This window comes from Hippoglossus hippoglossus, chromosome 7, assembly GCF_009819705.1.
Source record: "Hippoglossus hippoglossus isolate fHipHip1 chromosome 7, fHipHip1.pri, whole genome shotgun sequence".
Lineage (NCBI taxonomy): Eukaryota > Metazoa > Chordata > Actinopteri > Pleuronectiformes > Pleuronectidae > Hippoglossus > Hippoglossus hippoglossus.
Genome location: NC_047157.1, coordinates 11,852,958 through 11,880,839, shown reverse-complemented (window position 1 = coordinate 11,880,839; position 27,882 = coordinate 11,852,958). Strand labels below are relative to the sequence as shown.

The window sequence follows — 27,882 nt, the reverse complement described above, 5'->3', positions numbered from 1 at the left end:
TTGATTTTTAAAAAAGTTTAAAAAGTCCTGGCTCCACACCTTTAACCGCGTGTACGCCAAACTTTCCTGGGTTCTTCCCTCCACCGAGTCGAAGCGAAACATGCTTCTAGACATATTAATGGACACAAGTGAAAACTTAACGCTGGTGGAGGTTGCAAGTTTCAAGATCATGACAAAAGTGAATAGATAAGTCACGTTGATGTCAAATTTCTCAAACTCAGCAGCAGTAGTTTCCAAATGTTATTATATAAATGACTCATGACTTGTATTGTCCTGCCCCTTGAGGAGGACATTATCTCCACACAGTGAGGTGAAGTAACAGCCAGTGTAGAAAAGTTTCGAGTTTTTATCTTTTTTCTTTTTTTATTGAGTTGATTTTTCTTTTTCAGATTTTTTTCCCCTCAGGACACAAATCGATTTCTTCATGAGGAAAGGTCAGATAATGGCTGATGTTTTTATACATGGCTGCAAAGGGCAACGTAAATCTGTTTCTCTATATTGTGGATTCGTGAACAAATACCTATCTGTTTGTGGGAGAATGTCTTTCTGCTCAACACGCTCATCAAATTAAAAGTGTAACCTTTTAAAATATACCATTTCTACAGAGAAAGTCTACAGTATATAACTGTTGAGCACGTATATTCAATATTGGTCGATTTTTCTGCCGCTCTGGTTTGTGGATAAATCCATGAAATTCATGTGCTTCCTGGGATATAATCATTATGTGGAAATGGAAGCATGACGAAGGGATTGCATTAGCCTGAAGCTGCTCTTACATGTAGTTTGCTGCGGAATAACAAAGCAGATTCTTATGGATTTTATAAGAGGAGGAGGGATATAGGTGCTGCTCTCAAGGACTGTAGCGGCAACAGGAAGCAAAGCTAATGAACCTGAGGACCCCAGGGTGAGATATGTTTTAGATCAGCCTTTGCTGTACATGAAGGGCTTCAAAGAAGGATATTCCTTCACATAAAAATACCTAAATGAATCATTTAAAATCTCTATAGAGCAAAACCTCTCTCAAGGTCCAACAGTCCCCTTAAATTCAGACAATCCTTATAGCTATTATGTTATATCAGCCTCCCATTGGTGATATCTAACAATTCTCCTGCCCCATTTGTCACAGTACAGCAGCTGAAGTTGGGAAAATGTGGGAAAATATCCCAAATGGATCTGCCCCCTCCTCAGGATCTACACCAACATTTCATGGGTCTTTCCTGGCCCATGTTCCAGCCGTCCACCAATTTTTGAACAAACAAATCAACCAAACAATGAACAAACAAACTGACTCAGGTTGAAATATCAGGTTGAAAAATCGTCATCACATCAACATGAGCGCTCTCATATCAGTCATTTATTTGTGGGTATATTCAAAGGGATGCTGTGAGGGGGTTAAGCTGTTAACCCAGCGTGGCATCTGTGACTGGGTGTCACTGAGACTCTGTCTGTGAATGTAATTATTCAAGCAGAGCCGCGGCTGAGATGCTAAGTCCAAAACAAACAGGAGGATGCAGGGTGTTCGCGTCCCTTCTTGAAAGCACTTGCTGCTCACATACCTGACCCTGACTGCTCTTTTGTTCCTGTTTTTTAATTTAACACATTCCTGATTTGGGTTGTTCCTTTGTCCTGCACGACTGCAGTACAACGTGCTTTGCGTTCACACTGAGTTTAAGGTGTAACTGTGTAAACCCATCCATCTTGGAAAGGAGAAACGTTGGAGTGGAGCTAGTGGTGCACCTCTTTAAAACATTTTCCGGTTATTAAAACATGACATTCTTCATGAAGATATATGTTTGAAGGGAATCGATTACGTAGCATCGAGGCCGGACTCACTCCGGCGTCTAATGATGTGTTGATTTTGTCAGATGGGATATTTGCAGTAATTGAAGCGGAACATAACATAACTGATTTACACTCTTATTATATCAAACAAATATTATATGGAGAATTTCTAAAATTAGTGTGCCCGCTCCATTATTTATACTCAGTCAGTCTTACAGTATGTGCAGGGCTGCCTGTCACCACAGCAGTGTTTATTTTGTCATCATCTCCTCTACACTGTGCCTCTGTGTGTCCTCGCTCTGCAAACTGGCTCGATGAGAATTCAGTGGGAAAAATAGGACCCTTAATTGATTTTGTCTCCAGTAAGAGACCAAAATTGAGCCCCACCCCGTCCTCCCCTCCCACTCCCCCCGAAGAGGGAGAGCCAATCTAAAATTCTCCCCCCTCTAGACACTTTGTGTCATTCTATATCAATTTTCGGCCTCCAATCCCGCTCCAGCCAAGTCCAATTTCAGCTGCCTCGTGGCCACTGGACTCGTTGACAGATTGCTGGATTTTTTGCAACTTTGCTCTCTGCATCCTTCCGTTTTTGTAGAATCGGCAAGGAGAAATACTGGAGGAAGTAACAGGGAACACGGGAACAGTATAGGAAGAGAGAGTATGTAAGAGGCACAGAGTGACAGACAGACAGAGAGAGAGAGACAGAGAGAGAGAGAGGCCACTCACCTGGATCATCATCAACAGGAAACCTGCAGAGAAACACCATGTGGTCCTGTAAAATGAGATGTACTCATTACAAATAATCACTGGTCTTTGTCAGCGTTGGGGTCATTATTCAAAATGTACTTTATTACGAAAGTTGGGCTTTTTCACGGACTGAACCACAACGCAGATTGTGTTGCCTCATTTCGGTGCCTGCATCTGTAATGAAATAGTTTTTCCTCTTACAGGCAACGTAAACATCACCAAACGTGTATTGTTAACATTACGCTTTACTCTGTTGGCAACTCACTCTGGACATCACTCTGGCCTAACGTTAGCCTACAGTAAGCTAGTAGCTACCTCAAACTCAAGTTGACACAACGACAAAATGCTTAAAGCTTAACAGTCGAAAGTGTGACTGTATTTCCTGTGAATGGATTTCGACACCGACGTGTCTGAGCAATAGCTGAGAGAGATGAGCCAAGAGCTGCTGCGGCTCCTCCTGGATCCGGGTCTACACTGCTTGTATGCACCTTGTTGTTTGCGATCCGCCACTAAACCGAGAGAAGACGGAAGTGAGCGAGGAGCACGACAAACCTAATGAAGCACCATGCAGAGACTTTATTTGAATTAAATATATACGGTTAACATGTTCAATTTAAACTTTGAATTTGCCTTAGTCGTTTTTATTGTCGATTGTCGTTTTCTGCTTTTTTAAAGAAAAATATTGTTTTTTGCACCAAGCGTTTTAAAAGTATGGATTTAGCACCAGTATTGAAAAAAGAAAAAAAAAGATTTCCAACCCTTTTCATTACTCATTGCTCTTTTAAGTAATGTTATTATTGACTCATCACTCCCTGCCTAAAGTAGTTTGTTGCACTCTACATATAACTTCCCTGTTACACCCTAACCGACGGGTACATTTTGTGCACCTCTGTGTGAAGGTCAGGGCATTTGCCAATAAGTGCAGCTAAGGCTTCAAATAAGCAATTTATTTTTTTAAACCTGGGGGCACCTGGTTGGAGCTGACCTTTAATTTCCAAAGGATCTGTCTGAAAGATGCAGACTCAATCATGGAGATAGGAACATTTCACCGACCACGTATCCAGCCACAAGCTTCATCTGGTCTTAGTTGTTCATCGGGTCCTTCGCATTGTGGTGTTATATCGTAGTAGGTGTTTCAGGAGGTTTGAGGTTTGTTAGTAAAAGTTGAAGGAGTTTTCAAACTCATTTAGCTTTGCCGAAATTGTTCTTAAAATCTTTAGATTAGATTCTATTGCTGGAGTTCAAATCAGCTGGATGGTGACAACAAACGTAAGGTTTTAATGAGAAATGCTGTTTTTGTGGGGTAATTGAAATAATATAACTGACACTTTTCATTAATTAAACCATTTTTAATGGAGAAAAAATAATATTATTACTAGTTACTGCCCAACACAGGTCTTTGTGAATCTAGAGAAAAACAAATATTAAAATCTCAAAGTCTAAAAAGTCTTCACATGCATTATGAAAATGCCTTTGTAATTGTTGAAGAGATTTCTATTTTCTCCTTCAAGGGAAACAGTGACAAATATTTTGTCCCCAGAGAATTGCTGATATTTTGGAACATGAATGAATGTATGAATTTTCCACTTTACCGAAGCAGTCACAGAGGCTCCGGGATGATTTAGGACGGCAGAGTCAGCCATTAAATTATCTAAATACGAAATGACACTGATCAGATTCATAATTCACTGGTACCGAGTGCATGTCTGCTGATGCACGGCTGCTCATTTACATCAGTGGCAGAGGATGGAGATTCTATTTAATTTTTCATTGGATCATAATAACTGGAGGTGAGCATGTTTAGGGAATTGGAACAGGGATCAGTTGTCATTATCCTCAGTTTAAAGCCTGTGGCCCCAGTTGCATAAGACGTAAGCCAGAGACACTTATTCAGCTGCAAGGAACTGTCCACAATTTTCCATATTTGTGGTCAACAGTAAAGGAAAACACAAACTCCACACTAATGCTTTTACTAGCAAAGACAGCTTTAGGTAATAAAGACTTTAATCGTTAGGAAACTGTTTTATATGTTTGCTTTACTGTATCTACTGTGAAGACTGTTCTTTTAGAACCATGCTCTGTGTTACTTGCAATCTTATTGTCAAAGCTTTGGCTATAATTCCTGTTAGTAAATGATACTGAAATTAATTGTTGAGATCCCCTCACTCACTTCTCTCCCTGACCTTTGTGCAGCCTGCTTAAAACAGACTGCTGCACTGAACCACTTTCTCAGCGACAGTGAGCGGCAGACTCACTTTAAAGCCGACTATATAGTGAGTTTGCCATTTTCAAGTGCTGTCTGAATGTTAAGTGACAATTTTTACACCCTGTATCGTGGCCTAATTGTATCCCAAAATCAATCTGGAGAAGCTGATGGTCAGTAAAAGAGCAATACACTCCATAATGTATTGCGCTTGTGCTGAATGAAAGGAGAGCAGAGTGTACTGTGTGATGTGAAATGTGAAATGGTTCCACACAAAGAAATGAGTAAAAAGCATCAGATGTGACTCAAAAGCAGCAGTTATCAATTCATGTGGGAAGATTTGCTCAGTATAATATGGACCAAACAATGTTTTGCAGATGAAGGGACTCGAGTAATGCCACTACAGAGTCCTCTCCATGGAGCTCCACATTCAGTGAGTTTAGAAAAGTGAATGAGTGGGTGTCGACTTCAGTCACGGCAGTAAGATGTTGTCAGGGAGAAAACTCTAAAAACTCACTGCAGGTTACCTGCTCACAGCTAAACGACAACTGGTCAACAGAGTGAAACATTAAACAGATATAGAGCCACATATTTCAGTCAGAAACACGAGAGCTCAAACTCAGAACTAACAGCATTATTAGTATAACATTTATCAGGTGGCCTCCTGGATGCGTATATAACCTATTTGCTAACAAGTTCACTGTGTCAACTGGCAAGGTGGTGATAATGTTCGCAACTTGTTTCTGCTGCCACCAAGTGGATGATAAGTAGTATGTTTTTGTAGATTTAAAAGATAATCATGTTTATCGATCTTTGTGGTCCCAGATTTTCATTGTAACAAGTGATTTTTAACAGACATAGTTTGTTGCAATTGTTGTCTTGTTTAGATCCTGTCTAATAATTTCTATTTGTGTGTTTCTTGCCCTGTATGACGTTGTGTTTGCAACATAGCTCAGCAGAGGGTTGCAACATTATCCTGAGTTATAGTAATATTAATTTTGATTCTTAAATACGGTACGTGTCGTACTAAACGGCAGACTTGTGTGGTAGCTGTCACTTAGGAGTAAAACAACATCTGCTGCCTCTGTCAGTCAGTGGGGAACAGGTGGTGCTGAAGTTTGAGCGAACAGCCGACAGGTAGCAAACATCTGACCCTGATACATCGTCTCATCACCAGACGACGAGGGCTGCGGTTGTGATGGCAACACAGTGCACGGCTGCCAAATAAAACACAGCCCCGTGTTGTCAAACTTTCTGTGTGCTCACAGTCCTTCACACAGTTTTTTTGGTCGACAGTTGAGCAGAAGTGCAGCAAAAAACAGCCGCCAGTGTTCAATATTTGGCTGCTGTGGTGAATGATTTCATGAACATAATCTGAAAATGCTTCATACCTGTTCTTTTCCTCTCAGAGTTATGTCCTTCACTTGAGCTACTGAAGGTCCATGTTCAATGCCAATGTCCTCCATAGTAGCCTACATATTATATGTGTCTAAGTGCTCTTTTTCTGTGCTTTTTCAATGAAGTCGTTATAGTCCTTCATTCACTAAAAGCTTTCCAAATGTGTGAGGTTTTATACATGTGCTTTGAGATGTTTCCCAAAGGCTTCGCTCCACTTTATGTGTAACACAAACCATTTCATGGACTTGAATTTCAAAGAAAAACCTGGTGAATGCGGTTGGCAGCAGAGTACAGTGGGATATAATGTGAAGTAGAAAGCTATGGCTTGAATGGATCGGTTTATTTGTACAATATGAAATATATTATAAATAAAACATCACAAAAGCATCCTTCGCAAAGATAATGGGAATGGGCATTTTGCAGCCCTGGAGGGGAGAGCAGGAGAAATAGAACACACCAGGAAGCGTCCACTCTGACTGTCATTTGTAATGCAGAGCTACAGTGCGAGCTTCTTGCCAAACTAGACGCTGTGCGGACATTGACAAATAGGTAGCTGTCCTCATGCCCCTCCCCCACCATGTCTGACAGTCGTAGCTAAGGGCTCCAGCACCATGCTCTCCCACAGAAAGCTGGAGAAGGCAATAACATGTTTTTTTTTTCAACCTCACACTCTCTGCTAATAACTCACTGTGGCCTATTTAGAGATCTAACATGTCCTATCACATTGTGGATGTTTAGGACCCTGTTGCTGGTCAAGAGCAGGGATTTAAAGGTCCAGTGTGTTGGCAGATATGGAATAGAATATTCATGATGATTTATCCGTTATTGTGTCATTTCTTGATCTACTTAGGGAGCAGGTCTTCTCCACAGAGTCCGCCATGATGAATGGACAAACCGTGTGAGGCCAGGATTATTGCTATGTGTGACTTCCCCATGAGATGGCACTAAATCATACACACTGAACCTTTAACCGGTCCTCACTGCAGACAGGTTTGAATGTTGGCCGGTTCAGGGTTTTTACCACAGAGTGTTTACAAAGATGGACGACGCATCTCCACTTCTGCCAGCTATCAAGAACTGAAGCTACAATATCCTGGATAGGAATGCTGCCTTCTTGAGCGTTTGCAAATACAGTTTGCGCAGTAGAGATTGGGGGATAGAGCCGTGTTTTGCAAGGTCCCGCTGATACATCCATTCGACCAATCGAGAGTCAGTCTTACCTGTCAATCATGACGTTTTAGCCTGTTTTCATAGCATTAAGTAACTAATTAAAACCAGACTTTGTTTGCACTTAAACAAAATTCAGTGTGATAACAACTTTCTGAAATTATACCATCTTTGAGAAAAAAGTATTTGATGTGTCCTGTGACTTTTTGATCCAAGTCTCTCTCACTAACATGGAGGAGGCAGGATTTATGACCTATACTACAGCCAGCCACCAGGTGGCATTTAAGATGCTTCGGCTTTTGGGGAGCTGATTTGTCATCCATCTTTATATATAGTCTGTGTTTATGACACATAACTGAGACACCAAGTGTTATACGTGTATAAATATATGTATGTATGGCATGGCCCTTAGTTATTGCTCCCTTTTCTGCTGCCTGTGCACAATGAATTCATGCACACGTTCTGAATAAGTTATCCAATCCAGTATGTGACTATTTTAGAATCTTTAAACATCAATGAACTGTGTCTTTTGGTTGGTTGTTTCCAGAAGCAGCTCGTTGGTTTTCCAATCAGGGCGTTGCTGCTCAAGTTGCACTGTAAAATGTGGTTCTATTATCAGGTCCATTAGAGAAAGCTCTGTGTAATGACACTCCACATGCTGACGTTTTTCTCGCGACCCTCGATCCTAATAACCTCTTTTAAATTTCATTTTCATTATTTAGTGGGTAGCCCTTATCATCAGCTGCTTTCATTTAGTCAGTGAACTCCAATTGAAGGAGCAGGTGCACCGCGTAGAGACAGTGTGCCGGACTTAAAGGGTCATTTCAGTTCCAGTGGAGGAAAGATGTTTCAGTTCAGTGTCATTTCTTTGGGAAAATCAAAACAACATTATCTCAACGCCCTTAAGGTGGACACCTTATAATGTTATAGAGAGAACCTCAACAGTTCCCAAGCATATGGTGACTGTGGCGGGAAGACCACTCCTTTTTAACAGGAAGAGACCTCTGACAGAAGCAGAGTCGGTGTGGGCGGCCATCTGCCTGGACTGGTCGGGTTGAAGGGAGGGAAATGTGAGAGAGGGGAGAGGTGAGGAAGAAAGGAGGGGTTGCAGAAACAGATGAGAGCTAAATTGTAAGTAAAGCACGGCTCGACTACATGTCCTCCATTTTGAGTTTGTTCTCACTGTTGTAGTGTTGAACATCTTATGAAACTTTTAGGCCATAGTTTGTACTGCTGTTGCTTTGGGAACATTATATTCTAAAATATTCTTCATTCAGGTCACAGAGTCTGTTGGGTCACACAATGTGTTGTAATTCCTGTCTGCACAGATTTAAAATATGTAGTTTTCCTGTGGCAATTAGTTGCACTGTAAAGACCTTGGTTTGCTCCCAGCTCTGCATTGCATCATTACAGCACACAACAAAAACAGGCTCAATTATTCCTCATTTAAAATGGAGAATGCTGGAATCCAAACGCTACATATTCTGATTGATCACTTACAGGTTGTCTTAATGGTGCCGTGATGTTATAATGATGACAGACTGTGTAAAAAGGTCAATATGAGAAAACTCCCTGTGATTCCAATCAGGATGCAAAGCAGTTACCTCTGGCTCTGTATGTCGGCTCACATACATTTTCCACATGTCGAGTGTCTTTAAGTTATCTTATTTTACCATATTCAGTTTCCCATCTCTCGTTTCTCCCATTCATTTCCCATGGAGTTTATTTTTTCACACAACAATAATGGAGAAGAGATATAAGAGTATGAAGTGGGATTTATGCGAGGCACTTGATGGGGCCCGAGCAGTTCCCATCAGCCCCCGCCCCCTTGCTGCCCTGAGGATGCATGAAATTGAGTAGAATGTCTCTACTTATTCTTTTCTAAATTACTCTCCATGTGCCCCACCTAGACAAGCACCTTCAGTCTGGGGTAAAAAAAAAAAAACAAGACATATTTTTAGATTAAATATTTCTTCTTTGAGGGTTAATGTGAGAAATTGAAGTGTGACATTTTGTCTGTTGTGGCTTGTTTAGAAAGCGAATGAGGTTCTGCGTCCACCGCTGATACTGAAACATTATCAGGGGCTGAAATTGTGGAGAAAAAAATCTGTTTCTCCCTGCTGCTGTTTTCATTTTTATGGTTTTCTTCTTTGCAACAAAACCAGCCAGGAGCTCTTTAGTCAACCTCTTCTGTTCTCACGATTCCTGAAAACACAGAGCAGGTTCAAAGACAAATGTAATTATATTAGCACTATCTTGTCTCCTCTCATCTCCTGGACCCAATCTAACCTTATGATGCTCATTACCAACAGTCATTTGGCACTTTACTTATCTCAATAACAAACCGTCCTGCCCGGGCCTTTGATTTTTATTGGACGGCTAAAGCCTTTTTTGAGAGTTTTTGCTGAAACAACAAATTATAGCTTATATATATTTTAAAAGACTACCATTAAGTGATATGCTAATTTTCTGTATATTTCAGCAATAAGGGTCAACATGAAAACAGTATAACTGAACTATGTGGTCAATTATATGCACTATGGCAAATTATTACAACATTAATAAATATTACATTGTACACGCAACATACACACACCAGTCTGACTCTGAGGCCTTGGTCAGTTTTTAGTTATTATTGCAATTAAAAAGTCACAAAAATGACAGTCAAGGGAATAGACTGCAACATTTATTTATCATTTATATCATAGTAGTTCATACTATCATATCATATCACTTAAATACACATACTATTTATATTATTCATCATTCTCATCTACATCAGTCACTTTACGGCTATTGTATGCAACCTCGTTACCTCAAATTGTCTTTACTTATAATTTATTGAAGGACTACATTTTATACTTTTTTTGCTTGTATGCAAATTTCATTATAACTTATTTTTTTATATTTCTATATTTTTTTAATTAGTACAGCTTGATTTGGGGATGACACTTTCCTAATTTCGTTGTGCCTGCACAATGACAATAGATTTATTCTTGACTCTTGAATTCTATTCTCACACATATCTGATTCCAAATTGGCAAACATACAGTGACAAAGAAGAAATATTTTTAACCACCTACCTAGAGCTGGAAGTGTATTCGGGAAAGAGTTCAGGAAAACAACTTACACGAGAATAATGCAGCTAATATGATCGTGGCCTACTTACGATGCTACAGTGTTTCAGACTGAGCCTCAAAAGGCTGCAGACACTGTTTCACAGATAAGTCGGATCTCATCAGTAAACTGTCTTTCAACTCTGTCTTCCATTTCCTAGTCGGGTCCTCCTCAAAAAGACCCCGAAAATGAGTTTTCAGGGGATTTGACTTGCTTCTTCTCTGCTTAGTGAACACATTTTTCTTTGGAAAAAGACTTTTCACCTCAAGCTATTGGACACTCCAAAGGTTTGGGCAACCTGAAATCCTGTGAGGACACGTGGCTTTGCTTCAGGGCCCTGTCGAAATGACTGAATCATGTTTTCAATGTCCATTTCCCATCCTGTGGAGGTGTGTGAGAATGAGCTGTTGGGCAACATGAGAGTGTTTCCAGAGAGTGGTTCAGTGGGGCCAGGAAGATGCTGCGGTCCTGGCTGAGTGACACGATGAATTCCATGAATGTACTGTTTTGCTCTCCAAAGCAGCGCCCCATTTCCTGAGTAAACGTATCAGTACATCTGTGAAACCACAGCTGTTTGGTGGGTCTTATGTTACATCCTTATTTGACTGTGTGAAAAGAGTCGCCTATTTCCTCAACAATAAGCTCTGTAACCAGTTTGCTCATCGGCTCCATTATTCCATCTTGAATGTCATGACTTACGTTGGTTGGATTCTCAGGAATCCAAAGGTCAGTTTTGCCAGCTCAGATTCTTTTTTACGTGCATATTCTAACGTTGATAAAAATACCCACTGCCAGACTGTGCCCTTCATTCCAAGGGTGACTGTGAAAGATAGATCCTTATTACCCAGGGTTTCCAAAATGTCACAGTGGGAGCCCATATTATTTCTGCTTTAAGACAGCCAAAGTTTCCCGTACACTTAATAGTACTTAGGAGCATGTTTCCAGTCTCTGAAGCCTTTTATTGTAAATGGTCAATCCAATGATGCAAAAGGTCTAAACTTCCTACAAGTGACACAGTATTCAGCATCACTGTTCGCAGACAACTCAAGCCAGAGTCTGTGCTGGTTTAGTTCATTGGGAAAAGTGAGACTTTTACTTTAGAAGAGCTGAGATTAAACACTATCCAGGAGTACCAGTTTGGGTTTATCCAGACTGAGGTCATCTGGAATCTCTTAAATAAACGTTTTCATTCCCCTGAGCTGAGGGTTGCAAACAGATGCACAGTACACTAGGTTCCTTAGATTGCTGCTGCTGGCGAAATCAACGATCCACGCCCCGGTGGTGTCGGAGAGGGGACAGGAGATTGGCATCTTAACCAGCTACCTGGCCCAATCTCCCCATTTTGGTACTTTCGGATGGCAAGTCACTGTCCAGTCGGCCAAGAAAGAGTAGTGCTGATCGAGGACATATTGTAAAAGCAACAATGGCTGAAGGTCTTAGCAAGCCACCATCACGACCTGGCCAGAAACAAAGTTTGGCAGCAGAGAAAACTTACATGTGTCACTTTTACATCAATTTTTTATTCCATAAGTTCTGCAGCTACTCTAGTCCACCTCTGTGAGATTGGATTCCAGTATGCATACGACCAATGTGTAGCTACTGGAATTACTTTTCTACTTTGCTCGAAAAAAGTGATTCCGAGTGTTTGAAGTTACCGAGCACACATGTCTTTTACTAAGAACATATATTATGTCGTCAGCCACTTAAAGCTTTTTTCCCCCTCTCTGTTGTTATAGTCCTGCTGCGCGAGGAGGTGGCTCAGCTCCAGGAGGAGGTGCACCTGCTGCGGCAGATGAAGGACATGTTGAGTAAAGACCTGGAGGAGACCCAGGGAGGATGCTCGGCCGACGTGCTCTCCGCCACCGAGCTACGCGTGCAGCTGACTCAGAAGGAGCAGGAGCTGGACCGAGCCAAGGAGGCTCTGCAAGGTGAGGAAGGAGCGTCTTCCAGTCATATCATCAAATAAAAATATTGGTTGATGCTGCAAGAGAGAGAGAAGGCAATGGGACTATTCTGCAGAGGAGTAGTGGGTCGTATAGTTTCTGTCTTTCAGAATAGTTTCTGAACTGTGGCAGGAATAAGACAGGATTTTAATAATATATGTATTAATAAGTAGTTCTGCTGAAAAGTTTCTGCTCCTCTTTCTCAACATTTCTTTCTTTGTATTTACTTTCACTTGTCAAATAAGTAAGTAAAGTAAGTAAGAAAAATGTCAAGAAGAACATAAGAGCCGTTTCTCTTGAGCACAGTGAGAACACTGAGTCTATTTTTATGATTTGCCCTTTCCCCTTCCAAATACTCCGGTGACTTTAGACAGGATATTTCCAGAAAAACAGCACAGAAACATTTCCTACCTTTTAAATAAAGCAAATCTCAAAGAGGTACTCTGACTAATTAATGTACATTTTTATTGTTTTATTTGTCATGGACAATGCTAATTGAAAGCAATAATCCCCCCCAAAAAATAAATAAATAAAAGGGAAAGATTAATGATGTAAAAAAAAAAAAACTTTGTTTCTTGTAAAGTTAACACATTCCAAAAACAAACGCCATGTACAAGACTGTACAATACTCTCAACAGAATTGAACTCAGTAATTTTCTGATTCTTCTGTCAGACGCATTGACAGCAGCAAAATCTTCGTGCATTCAGGTGAGGGGCGGGGCAACATGCAGGCTGCGGGGCACAACATGGTAATTACACTATGGAGATCACATGTTTTTGTTTACAGCACATTGACACTGGCGTTGGCCCTCATCACCAAAAGCTCTCAAATGTCATTCTCTTTCCAATGTGACATCTTTGTCGGAATCTGTAAACTTGTGTAAAACACTTGTTTTTTCTTACTGAGAATTTTTGATTCTTTTTTCTGTCTTTATTGTTTTTGCATCCGTTGTGTGTTAGAAACATCCACTCTCTGTGAATTTGTGTTCTCACATGCACTCCCTCTGGATCAATTCAAAAGATGATTTGGAGTTCAGTGCATGTCTGAAAGCAGCGTAAGACAATACCTCCACCTATTGTAGCCTGTTAACGTGTAAGCATGTTAACAAATGTGTTAACAAAGCTTGGATATGATGTGACTGGGTTTACCCTGTTGGGGAACAAATGGAAATCTTGAAAGTATGCAAAGTGAAGTGGCAAAAAACCCAACTTCCTGTTCAACTCATTCTGTGATCATTTTGCTCTCAGCTGCCGAGTGTTTTTTATGTTTGCCACCCTTCACGCACGCTGAGAGAAAACCTGCCTTCATTTTGTTCCAGAGGGTTTCAGGGCCTTTTTTTTCCCATGTCACCATAATGTTAACATTAGTGTGTGTAACAGTGTGGATAATGCTGCCCATCAGCTGCATTACAGGCCATTAGCATGTATTCCGCTCCAGAGATGAAGTGGGATCTGGGGGTGAGAGAGGACACTGACTAAAAAATATGAGCCCTGATGTACAAACAGCACAATGTACTGTAGACGATTCACTGTAGCTGCTGCTGTATTGACGTCAGATGTCATTTTAGAAACACTCTAAACATTAAGGTGTTTTTATTGGCTTAACCTCAAACTTTCAGCGCAGTGTTTTGGTACATTTCTTATGTATATATATATATATATATATATCGTACATATATATGTATTTTATCCTTAAAACCTCTGGGGGATTCTTATAAATCAGACTTTGAGACTAAGACTGAAGTTACACCTATAAACATGAAGACAATCTAGACAGCAATGCCCTGCAGGACCTCACACCTTGAATATATATGAGTTGGAACAATGCATTGAAGGGACTTGTACTTTGGGGTAAACATTAAAATGTTGTGTCATTTTAAAGTGCTCCTATTTTGGCAATTGACAGGTTTATAATTTAGATATTGGCGTCTACAAGAATATGCTGCAACATCTCATACACTAAATTTCAGCAACGCCTCTGTTTAACAATCTTATTCAAAACTCTCACACCAAATCCAAATGAATTTGAAAGTGATGAGATTACCTACATATGATTGGAAATTCGGGCTCAGATCTAAACTTAAACATTTGCATGATAAGAATGAGCGCAAGCCAATCAGCATTGAGAATGAAACTTACCTGGGCAAAAATTCATTCTTTGCGTTTGGTTGAATGCAACATTAGTCCACCTCCCAAAAGGTCTGCTGCGATTGGACCGCTGATCCACTCTTTTTTTAATTTGACAACTGCTTAGAGACTTCCTGATCAGCTGTAAACACCGTTCTCCCGACAGTAACAATGAGATTGGTTCTGCCGTATTAATTCAAGCCAAACTAGCTGGTAGGCTGACATAGTACATGTTACTTGGTGATGTAGGTGCTGGTGCTTCATGGTAACAGAGCCAGAAATGGAAACGGTTTTTTTCAGCCCCTTCATGAGCAGTGTTTTCTTCTCCGTTTGCTGCAGACCTTGGCCTTTGTAACTTGGCAGACATTTTTTTGCAGACATTTTGTAATTATACAAAAAAAACTGTAGGACACACTTGGGAAAACAAGCATGATAGAGTCACTGTAATTCATTATTATTTATTCAGAGAGCATGTAACCCTTAATAGTAAGCTGCCTATTAAGGATTACATGCTGCCTTTGTTTGAACTTTAAAATCAATGCTTTTTCTCCTGAGCAGGCTGATTAGTGGATGTTTTATTGTTTGGTCACAGAAAGGACAATTCATTATGTGGATTAAATTAAAATGGGGAAAAAGCTATTGTTTAAGCTTCTTTATTTGTTTTACTGTTTAAATAGAGGTAAACTCTTGTTTAAAAATATAAATGAGAAAATTAGCCAAAGAGAGCCCCTCGGAGATGTGAGGCCTAACATTCAAAATGGCCTTAATGATCTTTTTCAGAACTGGTGAAACACCAATGTGCAGCACTGGGTCCTCTCTGTTGCACGTGCCCTCACAGACACCGTACACAGAGTAAAGTAATGAAGAACTTCAGCCAGACAGTGCACAGTGGATTCCAGACCATCAAGCGGGGTTGTCATCACTGCGGTGGTGAATCATCCTTTTCAAAGTCTTATCGGCCCATGGAAAGAGGCAGAGTACGAAAACCACCATTTTGGAATCAGACAAATGCATGACACGCTGTCAGGGGATTTAGTTGCACTCGAGACTCGCAGAACAAAAAAAAAAAACCTAACAGATTGGAGCAGAGCGGAATAAAGCACAAAAAAATACTTCAATCCGCACACAGCCCAGGCCGGTACAGTCATTTGTATGACTCAGGCCTGTTAATGAAGGCCACAGCTTACCAGCCCCAGCAGGCACTGACAGTAATCAGTGGTTAATGAAAGCTTTATACAGGGAGACTTTGCTTGGCTTATAAGGTTCAGAAACATTAAGCAGGGTGGACCGTGTCTGCAATTAAGACGGGGTACGTGGGAGGACAACAGGAAATTGACTGTTGTCGTGTTTAAGTTTCCTTCTGTTTCCCGTTGCTTTTCATTATTTTGCTCTTAAAGCTGTTCTTATATGAGCAGTGGAGCAGAAGTTGACGTTTAGGTAAAGCTTTTGACCACAGAGTGACCCGTGGAAAAAAATATATTTGCATTCTGTGGCGAAAGTAGCCGGATTCCTGAATTATTAATATTTTTTATTGTTCTTTTCCACATGACCTCCCCGTACAGCAGCTGCTTCCCAGCTCTTTTGTTATTCCTCGGTTGTCGCTCTTCATCTCTCCGACACTGTGGTTCGCTATTTTTTAAGAAAAGCAATGAAGGGCCAGCAACAGAATTGGTTAGCGTTTAGCTCTTATACTGCGGTGGGTGGCAAGCAGTGAATTTTGTCACAGTTGTTTCCAAGCTGAAGACATCTGTCGTCCCATTTTGTCTCGCTGTCTTGTTTGTGTTGTTTTTCTAGCCGTTTCCATCAAATGTGTTAATGTTCCAGGCTGCCGAGGCTTATATGTGGACAGTGTGTGGGTATATTTTGATAAGGACATCTGGCCAATGTACATGTAACTCAATGAATATTTTGACACCATTAAAGCCAAGACAGTTTTTCTGTGTATATTACCATCTTAATGGGCTGCTACAGGGGGGACATGAAGAGACAATTTAAAAAGGTATTGAGGCAACGAGCAAATGTTTTATGAAAAGCAAACTATTAGTAATAAAAGGCCTTTTAGGTGATGACATAAAAAAGCCGAAAGCTAGTGCTTATAAATTAGCTTTTTATTTTATTGTACAAGAGAATATAGGTGAAACACTTTTAGGGCTGTTACAGATGTAGAAAAAGATTCTGCAGGTTAAGGTATGTTTCAAGTGTGAGTCGGCCATCAGAAAGGAGGTTTCAGATACAGTTAATCAAGCCAACAGCAAAAGCATAAAGTCTTGTAGTATTCGGTCGACTGGTACCCTGCTGGTAACTGCGTCATCTGCTCTCACAGGTTGGTTTTGAAACTCAAACCTGTCAATATTAGTTATTACTGTATATTTATTTACCTGTGAATTTCATATATTTTCCCTTTTTGAAAGATACCATTTAGTGTGTTTTGTAATACATTATTTGGCCTTTTGGTATCATGACTCAGTAGCCTTGGACTCAAAGTGCATAAAGAGTTAGGCTACATCCACATTGCTACGTTTTAGTTTTCTAGCACCTAAAACCAGTTAGAAGTTTGGAAATGCTGCTGCTGTTGTCTGGACGGGCAAAAAACTATATTTCTAAACTTTATGATACGTTTATTAAATGTACAGTGCTTTCATAGTATCACAATGGGATTGGTGTTAGGTTCACTTGAGAGAAAGCTTTACTAATCTTCATGGGGTTTCATCTGTAATTCCATTGGCTGGAGCTCCCATCTTTTAACATGCTTGCTTTCCTGTTTGGTTCTCATCAGTCACGACTCGACTACCAGCATTTAAAACATTTCAAACACTCACTTAAAGGTACAGTACTTGTCGTCAGTCCAAGCAAATAACTTCCTGGTCTTGCCAACACATGCCCAGTGCATGTGAATGGTCATGTGTGTTAGTATGGATGGAAATTATTACTGACACTGTATGTAGCTAAAACTGTTGTGTGGACATGGATGAATGTACCCTTAGATCTGTGGGTTAGATTGTTAGGGGTGAGGTTAACATGAAGGTTGATGTATAGGGGCCCATATTTCTGCCCGTCTTGATGCATCTACTCTGGTCTCTGACCCAGCGTAGGTCTAAGACAGAAACAGATTTGTGGTCATGTATTTTTCCTGAAACTTTCCTCATCCAGCAAAAAAAAATAGTCATTAGCTGTTGAAGTTAGAAAAAGTTGGATTTTAAAGTGGCCTCTGAAGAAAAAAGCACATAGGCCAAATGTTCTGGAGAATACCTCATTAACTAAAGCAATTTCCATATGTTTCCAACTGATTGGAGACGAGATGTCGACTCTGTTTGATTTCCCCCAGTTTTCACAAGGCTGGCATATTGTGAACATCCAACCAAACACTCTGACAAAGTGTTTTTCCCAATGTTTGGAGAACTGAATGAAGTGCCCCGGGGGCTTTTATTATTGAAGTGCTACCAACAATTATTGTGAAGCAGAGTAGCTTTGTGTTTTTAGTTTATATTTATATATTTTCCTGTGGTTCTGCTTTGGATTGAAAAAGAAAAAGAAAAAAGGAAAAATTTGGAGTGATGCAGTTGCGTGAAAGAAATGCATCATTCCCTCCTTTGGTCTCTGCCGCTTGAGATAATACCTGTTTACTTTGGGGACGGCCCACAGAATCTGTGCCGCCACTCGCACCTCGGTTCAAATGGTTTGCGGCAGATTTCCGCGTGTCTCTGAATACAAAATGGAGGACGCAGAGACAAACAATACTTCTCAGTCTGTTTCCTCTGTCTCTTCCTCTGCCTTTGTTTGCATTGTGATGCTCACACTGTTTCAGTGTTAAAGCATGAGCTCACACCCACAATGTGCCAGACATCTGCCTGTTAGCACTGTAATTGTGATCGTGCTAACAGGCACATAATTGCCCACTCACAATTGCAGGTTTTATTATGTTGCTCGAGGACAAGCAGTTCAACCCAGTAACTACTGCCCGCAGTGATTTCATCCCCCCCCCCTTACCTTTAAATACACAGATGACTGTGATACTGAGGCTACATCCATACAGCAACATTACATTTGAAAATGTCGTTTTCAAACTAAAACAACCTCTGTCGACACAAGTGATTTGGCTCATTATTAGTTTTAATCCCTGTCTATACTAACATGCACATCATGTGACCACTCACACATGCATGTCCCTCTGGACCCGTGTGGCAGCAGTTGTATCACTGTAAAATGTAAACAGCTGTTAACCGAGGATAATGCTGGTTGTTTTCTTCTGGAAGGGGGTCACGTGATATGAGCCTGACGAATCAGCAAAGGCTAAATTGTGACCCAAAACATCCAATAGGCAAGAGTGTTTACGTCAATGTTTCCAAACATTGTTTTTGCCACATCCAGACTCCGCAGAGTTTTCAAACTAAAATGAGGCCAGCAGCATTCTTAACTTCTCCGTTTTAGTGGCTTTAAAATTCTGCAGTAGTGTTGACGCCGGGTTTATCCGTAGTAGAGCTAATGCATTTTCAGTTGAAAATGTAGTAGTAGGGATATAGCCTCATCTCTGAAGACTTAATGAGCAAATGAACCACAGTTTGGATATATAACAGATGGCTTGTTGTCGACAGGTGTTAATAAGTTTACCCAACTCCTGTTTGGACTTTCTTATCAAAGTTGGGTTCAATTAAATTTCTAAGTAAAGTTGGCCGCCTCTGCTATTTTTAATTAGCTGCTTCCTCTTTGGGTAATTACTATCAACTGAGCGACTTCCAGTCAATCCAGAGCTCGAATGAACGCAGCAGACAGCCACAGTATGTATCATCAAAGCACAGTCTGTTTACTGTCATTTCACAGTACACTGACTAACAACGCAGCTCTGCCCTTTACTACAGTTGTTTATGTATTACCTCAATCCTGTATGTAGCTTCATCATAACAGTAATTTAAGGCACCTCCATCAGTTCTAATTGAATGGTCTCGGGTGAGAACACGTGTTTGGATCACAGTGGCCTCTAGTGGTAATCAAGGATACTTCTGTCATTAGAGGAACATTGTACCTGTACCATTGTTAAAATCTGGATCACAGTTCTCTTTGTTGCTTTTGTCTGTTAGTGTTGTTACATTTGTTGCACACACACACACACACACACACACACAAACAGTTTTGTCTCCATTGCTTTAGAAATTACATTGACTTACATTGATTTCCTTGAGACCTCACTAACTAACTACATGTTCCCTCAGCATGAGTAATAGCTGCACCTCGCACACACACACACACACACACACACACACACACACACACACACACACACACACACACACACACACACACACACACACACAAAATCTCTGCGTTGTGATTTATTTGATGGAAAGGCCAGACCACGAATGTCTTCGGAAGTGATCGGTTAGTCTGACAAATCAAGCCTCAGGGCAATTTTTACATATGTGGAGCCCACATTGACACTGTAAGCTTATACATGCCAGGTAAAAACTATGTGTAAAGGTTTTGTGTAGTTATGATGATAAAAAAAATTAAAATCAATTAAAATGCACAGTGGATTTCTGACACAATGTACTATACTGCTGTATAGTATTTTAAATGACTATAGGTTGTGAATAGATCTATAAGAAGGGTCGAATATCATTGTGGAGATTCAGGTTAAAACATTGACTGACTCTCATTATAATACTGTAACTTTAAAGTAACATTACCTGCTCTACAGTGAAGGACCATTAAACTCTACCAGTTCGCATATCAACCCAGTACAACCCAGGAGTTAGTTTTACTGAGGAAGTGAGGTGACGAGCTCAGCGAGCAGCTCCGAGGCTCCTACTTCATTATTCAGCTGGCAGATTTTAAATCCCAGACCGTGAACAATGGACTTCCTCCAATGAGCCGATGTCCCTTTTGTTCTCTCCCCAAATAATTATGTTAAGAGCAGACTAAAAGCGTGGGCCTTCCTCTGTAGGACTGAAGTTATATGTAGAGGTGACATTGTGGCGTGGGCCCATTCATTAATGTAAAGAATGGTTATCTGAAGGGTGTTGATAAGTGGCTCTATCTTTGTGATCCAGTTGTCTGGTGTTGAATGTACATCCAAACTGTTTGGACAGCAGTTTTTGCTTAAACACAAATTTGCTGAATAGTGTAAAATTTGCAAGTGATGTGGACATTGATTCCTCAAAGACGTGTGTTGTCGGCACACTCTCTTTTCTTTTGTTTTAGAGGACACCAGATAACAAGGGTTATTATTTAACCAGAGATAAGCATCTTTACAAGCAGCTTATTATGAGGAAGTGGAATCCCCCCCTGACATCACTCATTGTTTTGTGTACTGCTGTTTTTAAGACAGTTTGAAACTTTGGCCAGTGCCGTCTTGGTTTTTTTGGAGCCAGGAGTTTGGAGTGGAGGGTGAACTGGCACGCCCACCTTCACCTGCACCCACTGGATGGCCCTAGCTGTCAATCACAGGCTATCCATGCCCCAATGCAAACCCTGCTTTGTCGTTCAGTTTACAATGGGATTGAAGTTTACAAAAATAACAAAGTGCAGTATTGATTAAGTTTAACCATGTGATTGTTATTGTGGATCGTGATGGCGGATCGTGGAGTATGATCACAGACAAAGGCTTTCAGCTCACTACACTAGTAGATGTTCACATTAAACTACTTAGACACACAAGAGCTTTTGTAAGTAGAAGAGGTTTTGTGTATTGGGCCAAAAAAGAAAAAAAAACACTTATGCAGATTTTAGAGAGTGTGTCAGGAGAGGGTGTATGGAACAGGCAGGTGCTTTTGTTGTAACACAGGGCTGGTTGGACTTTAGATGGTGCATGTTTGTTCTGCATGGGTTTTGAACTGCTCCTCTTCTACTTACATAAGCAGGGGGTAGCTTTTAGCGTCTGTATCTGCATGTCAAGCACACAAAGACAGCCATTGTTTCACAGTTTAAACAAGCAGGGAATTGGTATAATCGAAAAAGTTTAAAATATTCAAATTACACAAAACATATTCATAGAAATTAAAGACTGTCGAGTAGTTTCCTCTCTATGTCGTCCTCCATCTGCAGCTCCACACACATTAGTCTCGGCTCTGTGTGGTTCCCAGGTGGTTCCCTCTTGTTTAATCTGGTAATAATTCTTGGAGGCTTGGGCCGAGCCCGAGTAGGCTGGTCATTAATATGGCTGTCATCGGATGGAGGCATGCCAGTGCTTCTCCGTGTACGTTTCTTTATTGTAATATAACTGCAAAGTGCACGGACCATCCCTGTTCATTAAACGTGTCCATACATAGGTTTTAAATGGCAAGTAATGGGGCAAACGTGATTTTCTGCTGTGAATGGATCCTTTTTACTAAGTGACAGTGAGTGCTTTCTTGTAGGAAAGTCGATGTTGCCAACAGTCACAGGTGCAGGATGTGGAGCAGCAGCAGGCTCGTCTCAAAGAAGGCTTTGATTTCACTTCCTAAGGCAGGTGCTGCGAGGTTTCCTGTTTCTCTTGGCCAATAAGGGCCGTTTCTTGTTTTCATTCGCCGGCCACTTTGGTCTGCATTTCCCCTTTGGCTCGGGGATTCCACCGTTAAAAAAGAGAAATGGGTGAAAGGGGGAGATATGAAATGGTGACAGCAGAAAGAAATGAAAGGGAGGAAACGACAGGGTGAATCCGTCCTTGTGAAGCCGCACTTCCATGCCACTCGCCCGAGAACGCTCCCCAGACGCACTGTGAATGTCATGCAATTACGCAGGCTGTGATATAAGTTAATTAATGACAGGCAGCTGGCTCACAGGGGAGAAAAAAAGAGGTGAACGCACGATAACAAGCACAAAGAGGGGAAAAATGAGAAACGTGTGATGTTATATGAAACATCCAGCAGTTCACATCCGGCTGTGCTGTGAGGAAATGGATGTGAAATTGGTTGGACAGACACAGTGTGAAAACACAGGATGTAAATAAAACATACAGTACATTGCCAGTGTCGAGCTGTAGCTGTGGGGAGATGCTCGGCTTTCAGCAGATGTCTGGAAAACCGCCTCACATGAAGACGGAGAGAGGATCAAGAGAAAGCGAGGAGATGCAGAAGAGGGAGGAAGAAAAAGGAGATGTTGTCTTTGAGAAAATTAGAGCTTCTGTGAATAACTACACTGAACCATATTCTTTATCATGATGCGTGGGTGAAGTGCCGGAGGATTAGAGAGAGTGTGTGGCGGAGAGATAGATGAGAAGAGGGAGAGGCAGCCTCTAACGAAGCCGGCAGCAGAGCGGAGATTGACAGGAGGGTTCATGTGTGATTCACTTCTTTATCAACATGCGGCCACGCAGCATTAAGACTGCGGCAGCAGGTGTATGCAATGTTTTTACTTAAGACGCTTCATATCTGAAGGTGCTTAGTAACCTACTTATTATGCATGAAGAAATGTGGACTAGAAAACACACACTGCCAAGATGTGTTACTGTGTCGATTGAGAAAGACTTTATCTAAGGTATTTGAACAGCCAGTGTAGTTATTGCAAATGATTTATTATATTAGTATATTATATTAACTATATTGCAAATTAGTTATTACAGGCTCTTCAGGCCCGTGTCCAAAAATACTGACCTGTCGTCAAAAATATAAAATGCTGTAGATGAATCACTTTATAGTATTAGCAATATAACCAATTCAAGGTTTTTTTGTGCCCTCTTTTAAAAAAAATAATTAATTTCTATGACTAAAATCTGAATCTGTCTGTTTAAATGTTATATTTTGACAAAACCGTCATGAATCAGTTTGCTAAAGTCACTCAATATGAATGTGGGAAGCCTGTTTATTTAGTTGTTCCTCTGCTGTGTTTAAATACATGCATGATATATTTATGATATAAACAGCTTTATTCAAAACAACAGTTTTTCAAGCGTTTTTGTCTGGTAACAACAAACTAGTGTTTTAAACCATCTTTCTTCTCTGCTTTTGTAAATATGAGCGTTTTCACACACAACACAAGTACGGTTGCACGCACACACAGAGACACCCACAGCCAAATGCTGCTCATCTGATGCTATAGCTTACAGCCCCTCTCTCTCTTTCTGTTTCTCTCTCTCTCTCTCTCTCTCTCTCTCGCCCGTTCTTGCAGCCATGAAGTCGGACCGGAAGCGTCTGAAGGCGGAGAAGGCCGACCTGGTGAACCAGATGCAGCAGCTTTACGCCACACTGGAGAGCCGGGAGGAGCAGCTCCGTGACTTCATACGCAACTATGAGCAGCACAGAAAAGTATATGGCCGCCATATTCCGACAATATACTGGCATACACGCACACGCACACACACTCACACACACACGTGCATGCAAAGAGGCTTCTTTTCATTGAAGCTGTGTTGGTTGGACGCTCATAGCAACAAAAACACCATCGACATTCAAGCAGCAGCAGTAGTGGAGCCAAATAAAACACATTTTATAAAGCTGGTTTTATAAATCGGTGAGGATTGTGATGCTTCATGTGATTAGTTTAGTTCTTGCTAGATGTGTGTGCACCCTGTGGATGAGGTTAATTTATGAATATGTGCTTTGTACTGTACATGTACTAATCTCCTACTTAAAAACAGATTACACTCTCCGCATGCATGACCATACTATGAAATACTTTGCATATATTCCATATTATTCATATTGACGACTTGTGTTTGTGTTTATGATGTTTCTCTTGAGATGTTCAGGCATATCACTGTTAATCTGATCCACTCCAATAATGTGTATTTCTTCTGTGCCCAAAAAGGCCAAATGCCAATGAACCTAAGGAATTTTAAATGATAGCCAAAAAACATAGTGTGAATGATGTTATATATACCGCAGATATAACAGATATGCAAAGTCCCTGTTTAACTGTTTATTTAATCTCAGAGACATAAATACATTTCTAAACGTCGTAAAACCACTGATTTAGATTATATTCTTCCTTTCCTGATTTAGAATTTGGTTCAGCGGCATTATTTTGCAGGTTGGACTCAGTCTGTTAACCATTTATTCAGCTTACAATCATGTGTGAAGCAACCCATCAGGATGTCTGTGTCCACTAGGAGAGCGAGGATGCGGTGAAGGCGCTGGCAAAGGAGAAGGACCTGTTGGAGAGGGAGAAGTGGGACCTGCGGCGGCAGACCAAGGAGGCCACGGAGCATACGGGGATGCTGCGCTCGCAGCTCGACCTCAAGGAGAATCGCATCAAGGAGCTGGAAGCTGAGCTGGCCATGGTGAGACAGAAACACAGATGGGGCTGCACTAGACGATACCGCTCCAAAAAAAAACAAATGTTCTCTTTCTGCAGTATTGTTGATATTCATTTCAAGTTTGTTTTATTTATGTGTGAATTACAGTTGCCAATAAAAACACATAAAGGAAGGACATTCAAAAGAAAGATGGACTCTAAACTGAAGTAAACCAAAGTCCAGTTATCACAGCTCATACACACACATCCCATCATAAGTGTTGAATCTACTGACAAGAAGACATAAGAAGACATTTACGACTGACAATAGAAAGCACAAATTCTCTTCACTGCTTCATGGGTGAACGGTACATCTGTCTGTTACTGTGCAATATTTCGGGTACTCTGCATCTAATGAAACCCAGAATGATTTTGAATGTAAGGTATAGCCATCCCTCATGTCTCCAACCCCCCAGATGAGTAACTGTGTCAATCAGAGAATGGAGTTCCGGGTGTTTGAGCGTCTTGCGGACAGGGACTACTCATCTAGGTTCATGGCGGTAAGACAGGTCCCCCAACTTTGAAATTTGACCTTTCTTGACCCCCTCCCCCCTCACCCACTCTTTGGAAACCTCTCCCATCTGTGACCTAATTGTCGTCTTTGGAAAGCCCCTCCTCAGCTGCACGTGTTTGACTAACCCTCAGCCGTCCCCTGACTGGCGGAGCCCCTGACCCAGTGATCCTAACTCTGCTGCTCCCCGTGGGTCCCTGCTGTGATTTATCAGAATAGGAGAATAAGAATGCATGGGGGGGGATACATCAATATTCTGACATTACTCCAAAGGTTTTTGATTGTGATTGTGTTCTGCGAAGCAAACACTATGATTGATAATCATTTGACCGCTGCTAGGTAGAGATGATTGCAATGTAGCTGACTGTGCCGGGTGCTGATTTGCAGCCTGTCGACGCTTGGCATGATGATATGATTCGCAGAATAACGAGATTTGAAGCATTTGCAAAACACCAATGTGCCAAGGCTAATCAGCAGACACACACACACACACACACGCACACACACACAAAGCTCTTGATAGACACAAACCACACGTTTACCAACACATCTCCCAAGGCTCCAGGGGCTCATTGTGGTTCCTGCTAAAAAGTGGTGAATTGTGCATTGTGACAGGGCTCTGCAGAGCAAATGTATTCATTAAACTTGTGGAAAAGCTTCATTTTATCCAGTATCTCTATTTGTATGCCCCACCAAACCCCTAACTTCCACCCCCGAAAGGAAGAAAAACATCTCCTCCAGATATACTATGAATTGTTTTCCTTTCAGTGCAGCAAGTGAGCTGCAGCGAGATTTCACACAACAAAAGACTAACACGAATACAGCCCATGTGAGGTCTGTCGTGTGTGCATGAGACTTTCAGTAGGATTCTGGATACATAACTTAACAGAAACACGTGCACACAGATACAAAGAAATGCATAAAAACCACAATAACCAATACCAATACGCAATACCAACTCACTTAAATACAACCACCCCCTGCAAGGTCCCTCTCCAGGATTGTTGCTTGTTGCTCGTTGACTCTCGGGCCTGATTGCATCTGTGTGTTTTTCTACCCTCTTAAGGCCAAACAGTCACTAGCCACCCTGACCAAGGACGTGCCCAAGCGTCACTCGCTGGCCATGCCCACGGAGACAGTTGTCAACGGTAACAACCAGGAGTGGGTGATGCAGGCGGACCTTCCCCTGACTGCTGCGATCAGACAGAGTCAGCAGACCCTCTATGTCCACACCGGGCATCCCACCGACAGACAAGGTAGGCACACGTACTCGAGCATCCTTTTCATTAGCACAACGATTTTTTACAGTCGTTCACCTCCTGCATCCTCATGTCAACCGGCTTCACACACGTTCACTCGTGCCATCTGCTCAATGTCTCCACATTATCGGCCACCCCCTGCTGCTCTGGTCGTGACATTTCATTTGCTTTCTGGAGCAGGTACAGTGAACAAACTTTTGGCTTTGCAGCTTCCATTTGTCTTTGCTGCAAACAGCTGTTCCTCCATATTTGAGGATAGTGGCAGCTTATAAATGGTTGGGTTGGTTCTTATGTGCCGTTTCTTCCTGTTAGTGTGTGCAAGTGTTTTCATACAGTCAGAAGTGGAATCAAACATTTTGTCTGCACGGTTCCAACTTGTTTTTAAGGAAAACTTTTTCTCGATATTTGTTTTCACTTAGCTTTGTAATAATTACATTTTTTGGCCCCTCGAAACATTTAGCACTGTAGGTTCCCCACCAGCGATCTGACTTGCACAGGTATACACCAAAGATGTGAACCGACACTGAACGTGCCTCGTCCATATACTGGAGGAGAATTTGGTGTCAGCTGACATTTTCAGTGCCGAAGCAGTTCGTGTTTGATTTCTATTCAATTAAATTGTATTTATAGAGCGACAAATCAAAACATACATAATGTCAAGGCACTCTCCCCTTTAACAGGAAGAAACCTCCAACAGAACCAGGCTCAGTGTGGAGAAATATGGGGGAGTTAGTAGTAGTGGGTGGAAAAGAGGGAGAGAGACCAGGAACAGTTTTGTCACTGTCATATTTAAACTCTGTCAGACTGATTGTTACAATGAAAATAATAAGAGTGATACTTATAGACATAATAATAGTATGACTGATGGCAGCACCAGTTAATAGTTGTAGTTAAAATGAATGAATCCAGGGGTCAACCCTACCATTATTACTATTGAAAAGATAATGATCATCATTATAACATCACTGCCGCCTGGAGCTTTCACTATGTTAATATGATTTCCCAATTTAGAATAAGCTCTTGAATTATTGAGTGTTATCTAACCACAGTCACCCTGAGAGGTTAATCCTGAACTTCCCAAAAAAGTTAAACTAATCATAATCACTCTAAAGAGCGAAACTGGACAACTGGCTGCACTCGCCCAGTACGACACAAAGTGCGAGTAGAGGTCCGTCTCAGTCCTCTTAGAGACGCAGGTTCAAACAGGTTGCTGACTAATTGGTGGCATCTGGACGAAGAAGAACATGCGAGTAGTCACGAATCCTCACCGGCTACGCAATTGGTTGAACAGTTTCAGTCTCATTGGTACACACACATTGGCTCAACCTCTGTGAAGCTGTTTTCACTGTTGCTTAGCAACTGCAGACGATTTCCGGCCTCTGGTTTGGGGATTTTTAAAACATATATTTTATTTATTTAAGAACA

General features: G+C 41.2%; 1 protein-coding gene across 5 annotated transcripts in view; it reads left to right on the top strand.

Moving 5' to 3' along the window:
• Nucleotides 1–27,882, top strand: part of LOC117764464 (kazrin-like) — a 177,154-nt gene that overhangs the window by 143,178 nt on the left and 6,094 nt on the right. For 4 of the 5 annotated variants that reach the window (XR_004614394.1, XR_004614395.1, XM_034590260.1 and 1 more), the window contains exons 5-9: nt 12,151–12,342; nt 23,563–23,699; nt 24,503–24,673; nt 25,104–25,187; nt 26,265–26,454. Coding sequence is in view for 3 of the 5 variants with exons in the window: in XM_034590260.1 (XP_034446151.1) it covers nt 12,151–12,342; nt 23,563–23,699; nt 24,503–24,673; nt 25,104–25,187; nt 26,265–26,454 (774 nt within the window). In the remaining 2 variants the exon portion in view is untranslated. The remainder of the gene's footprint in view (nt 1–12,150; nt 12,343–23,562; nt 23,700–24,502; nt 24,674–25,103; nt 25,188–26,264; nt 26,455–27,882) is intronic. The other variant, XM_034590262.1, reaches the window with a different exon arrangement.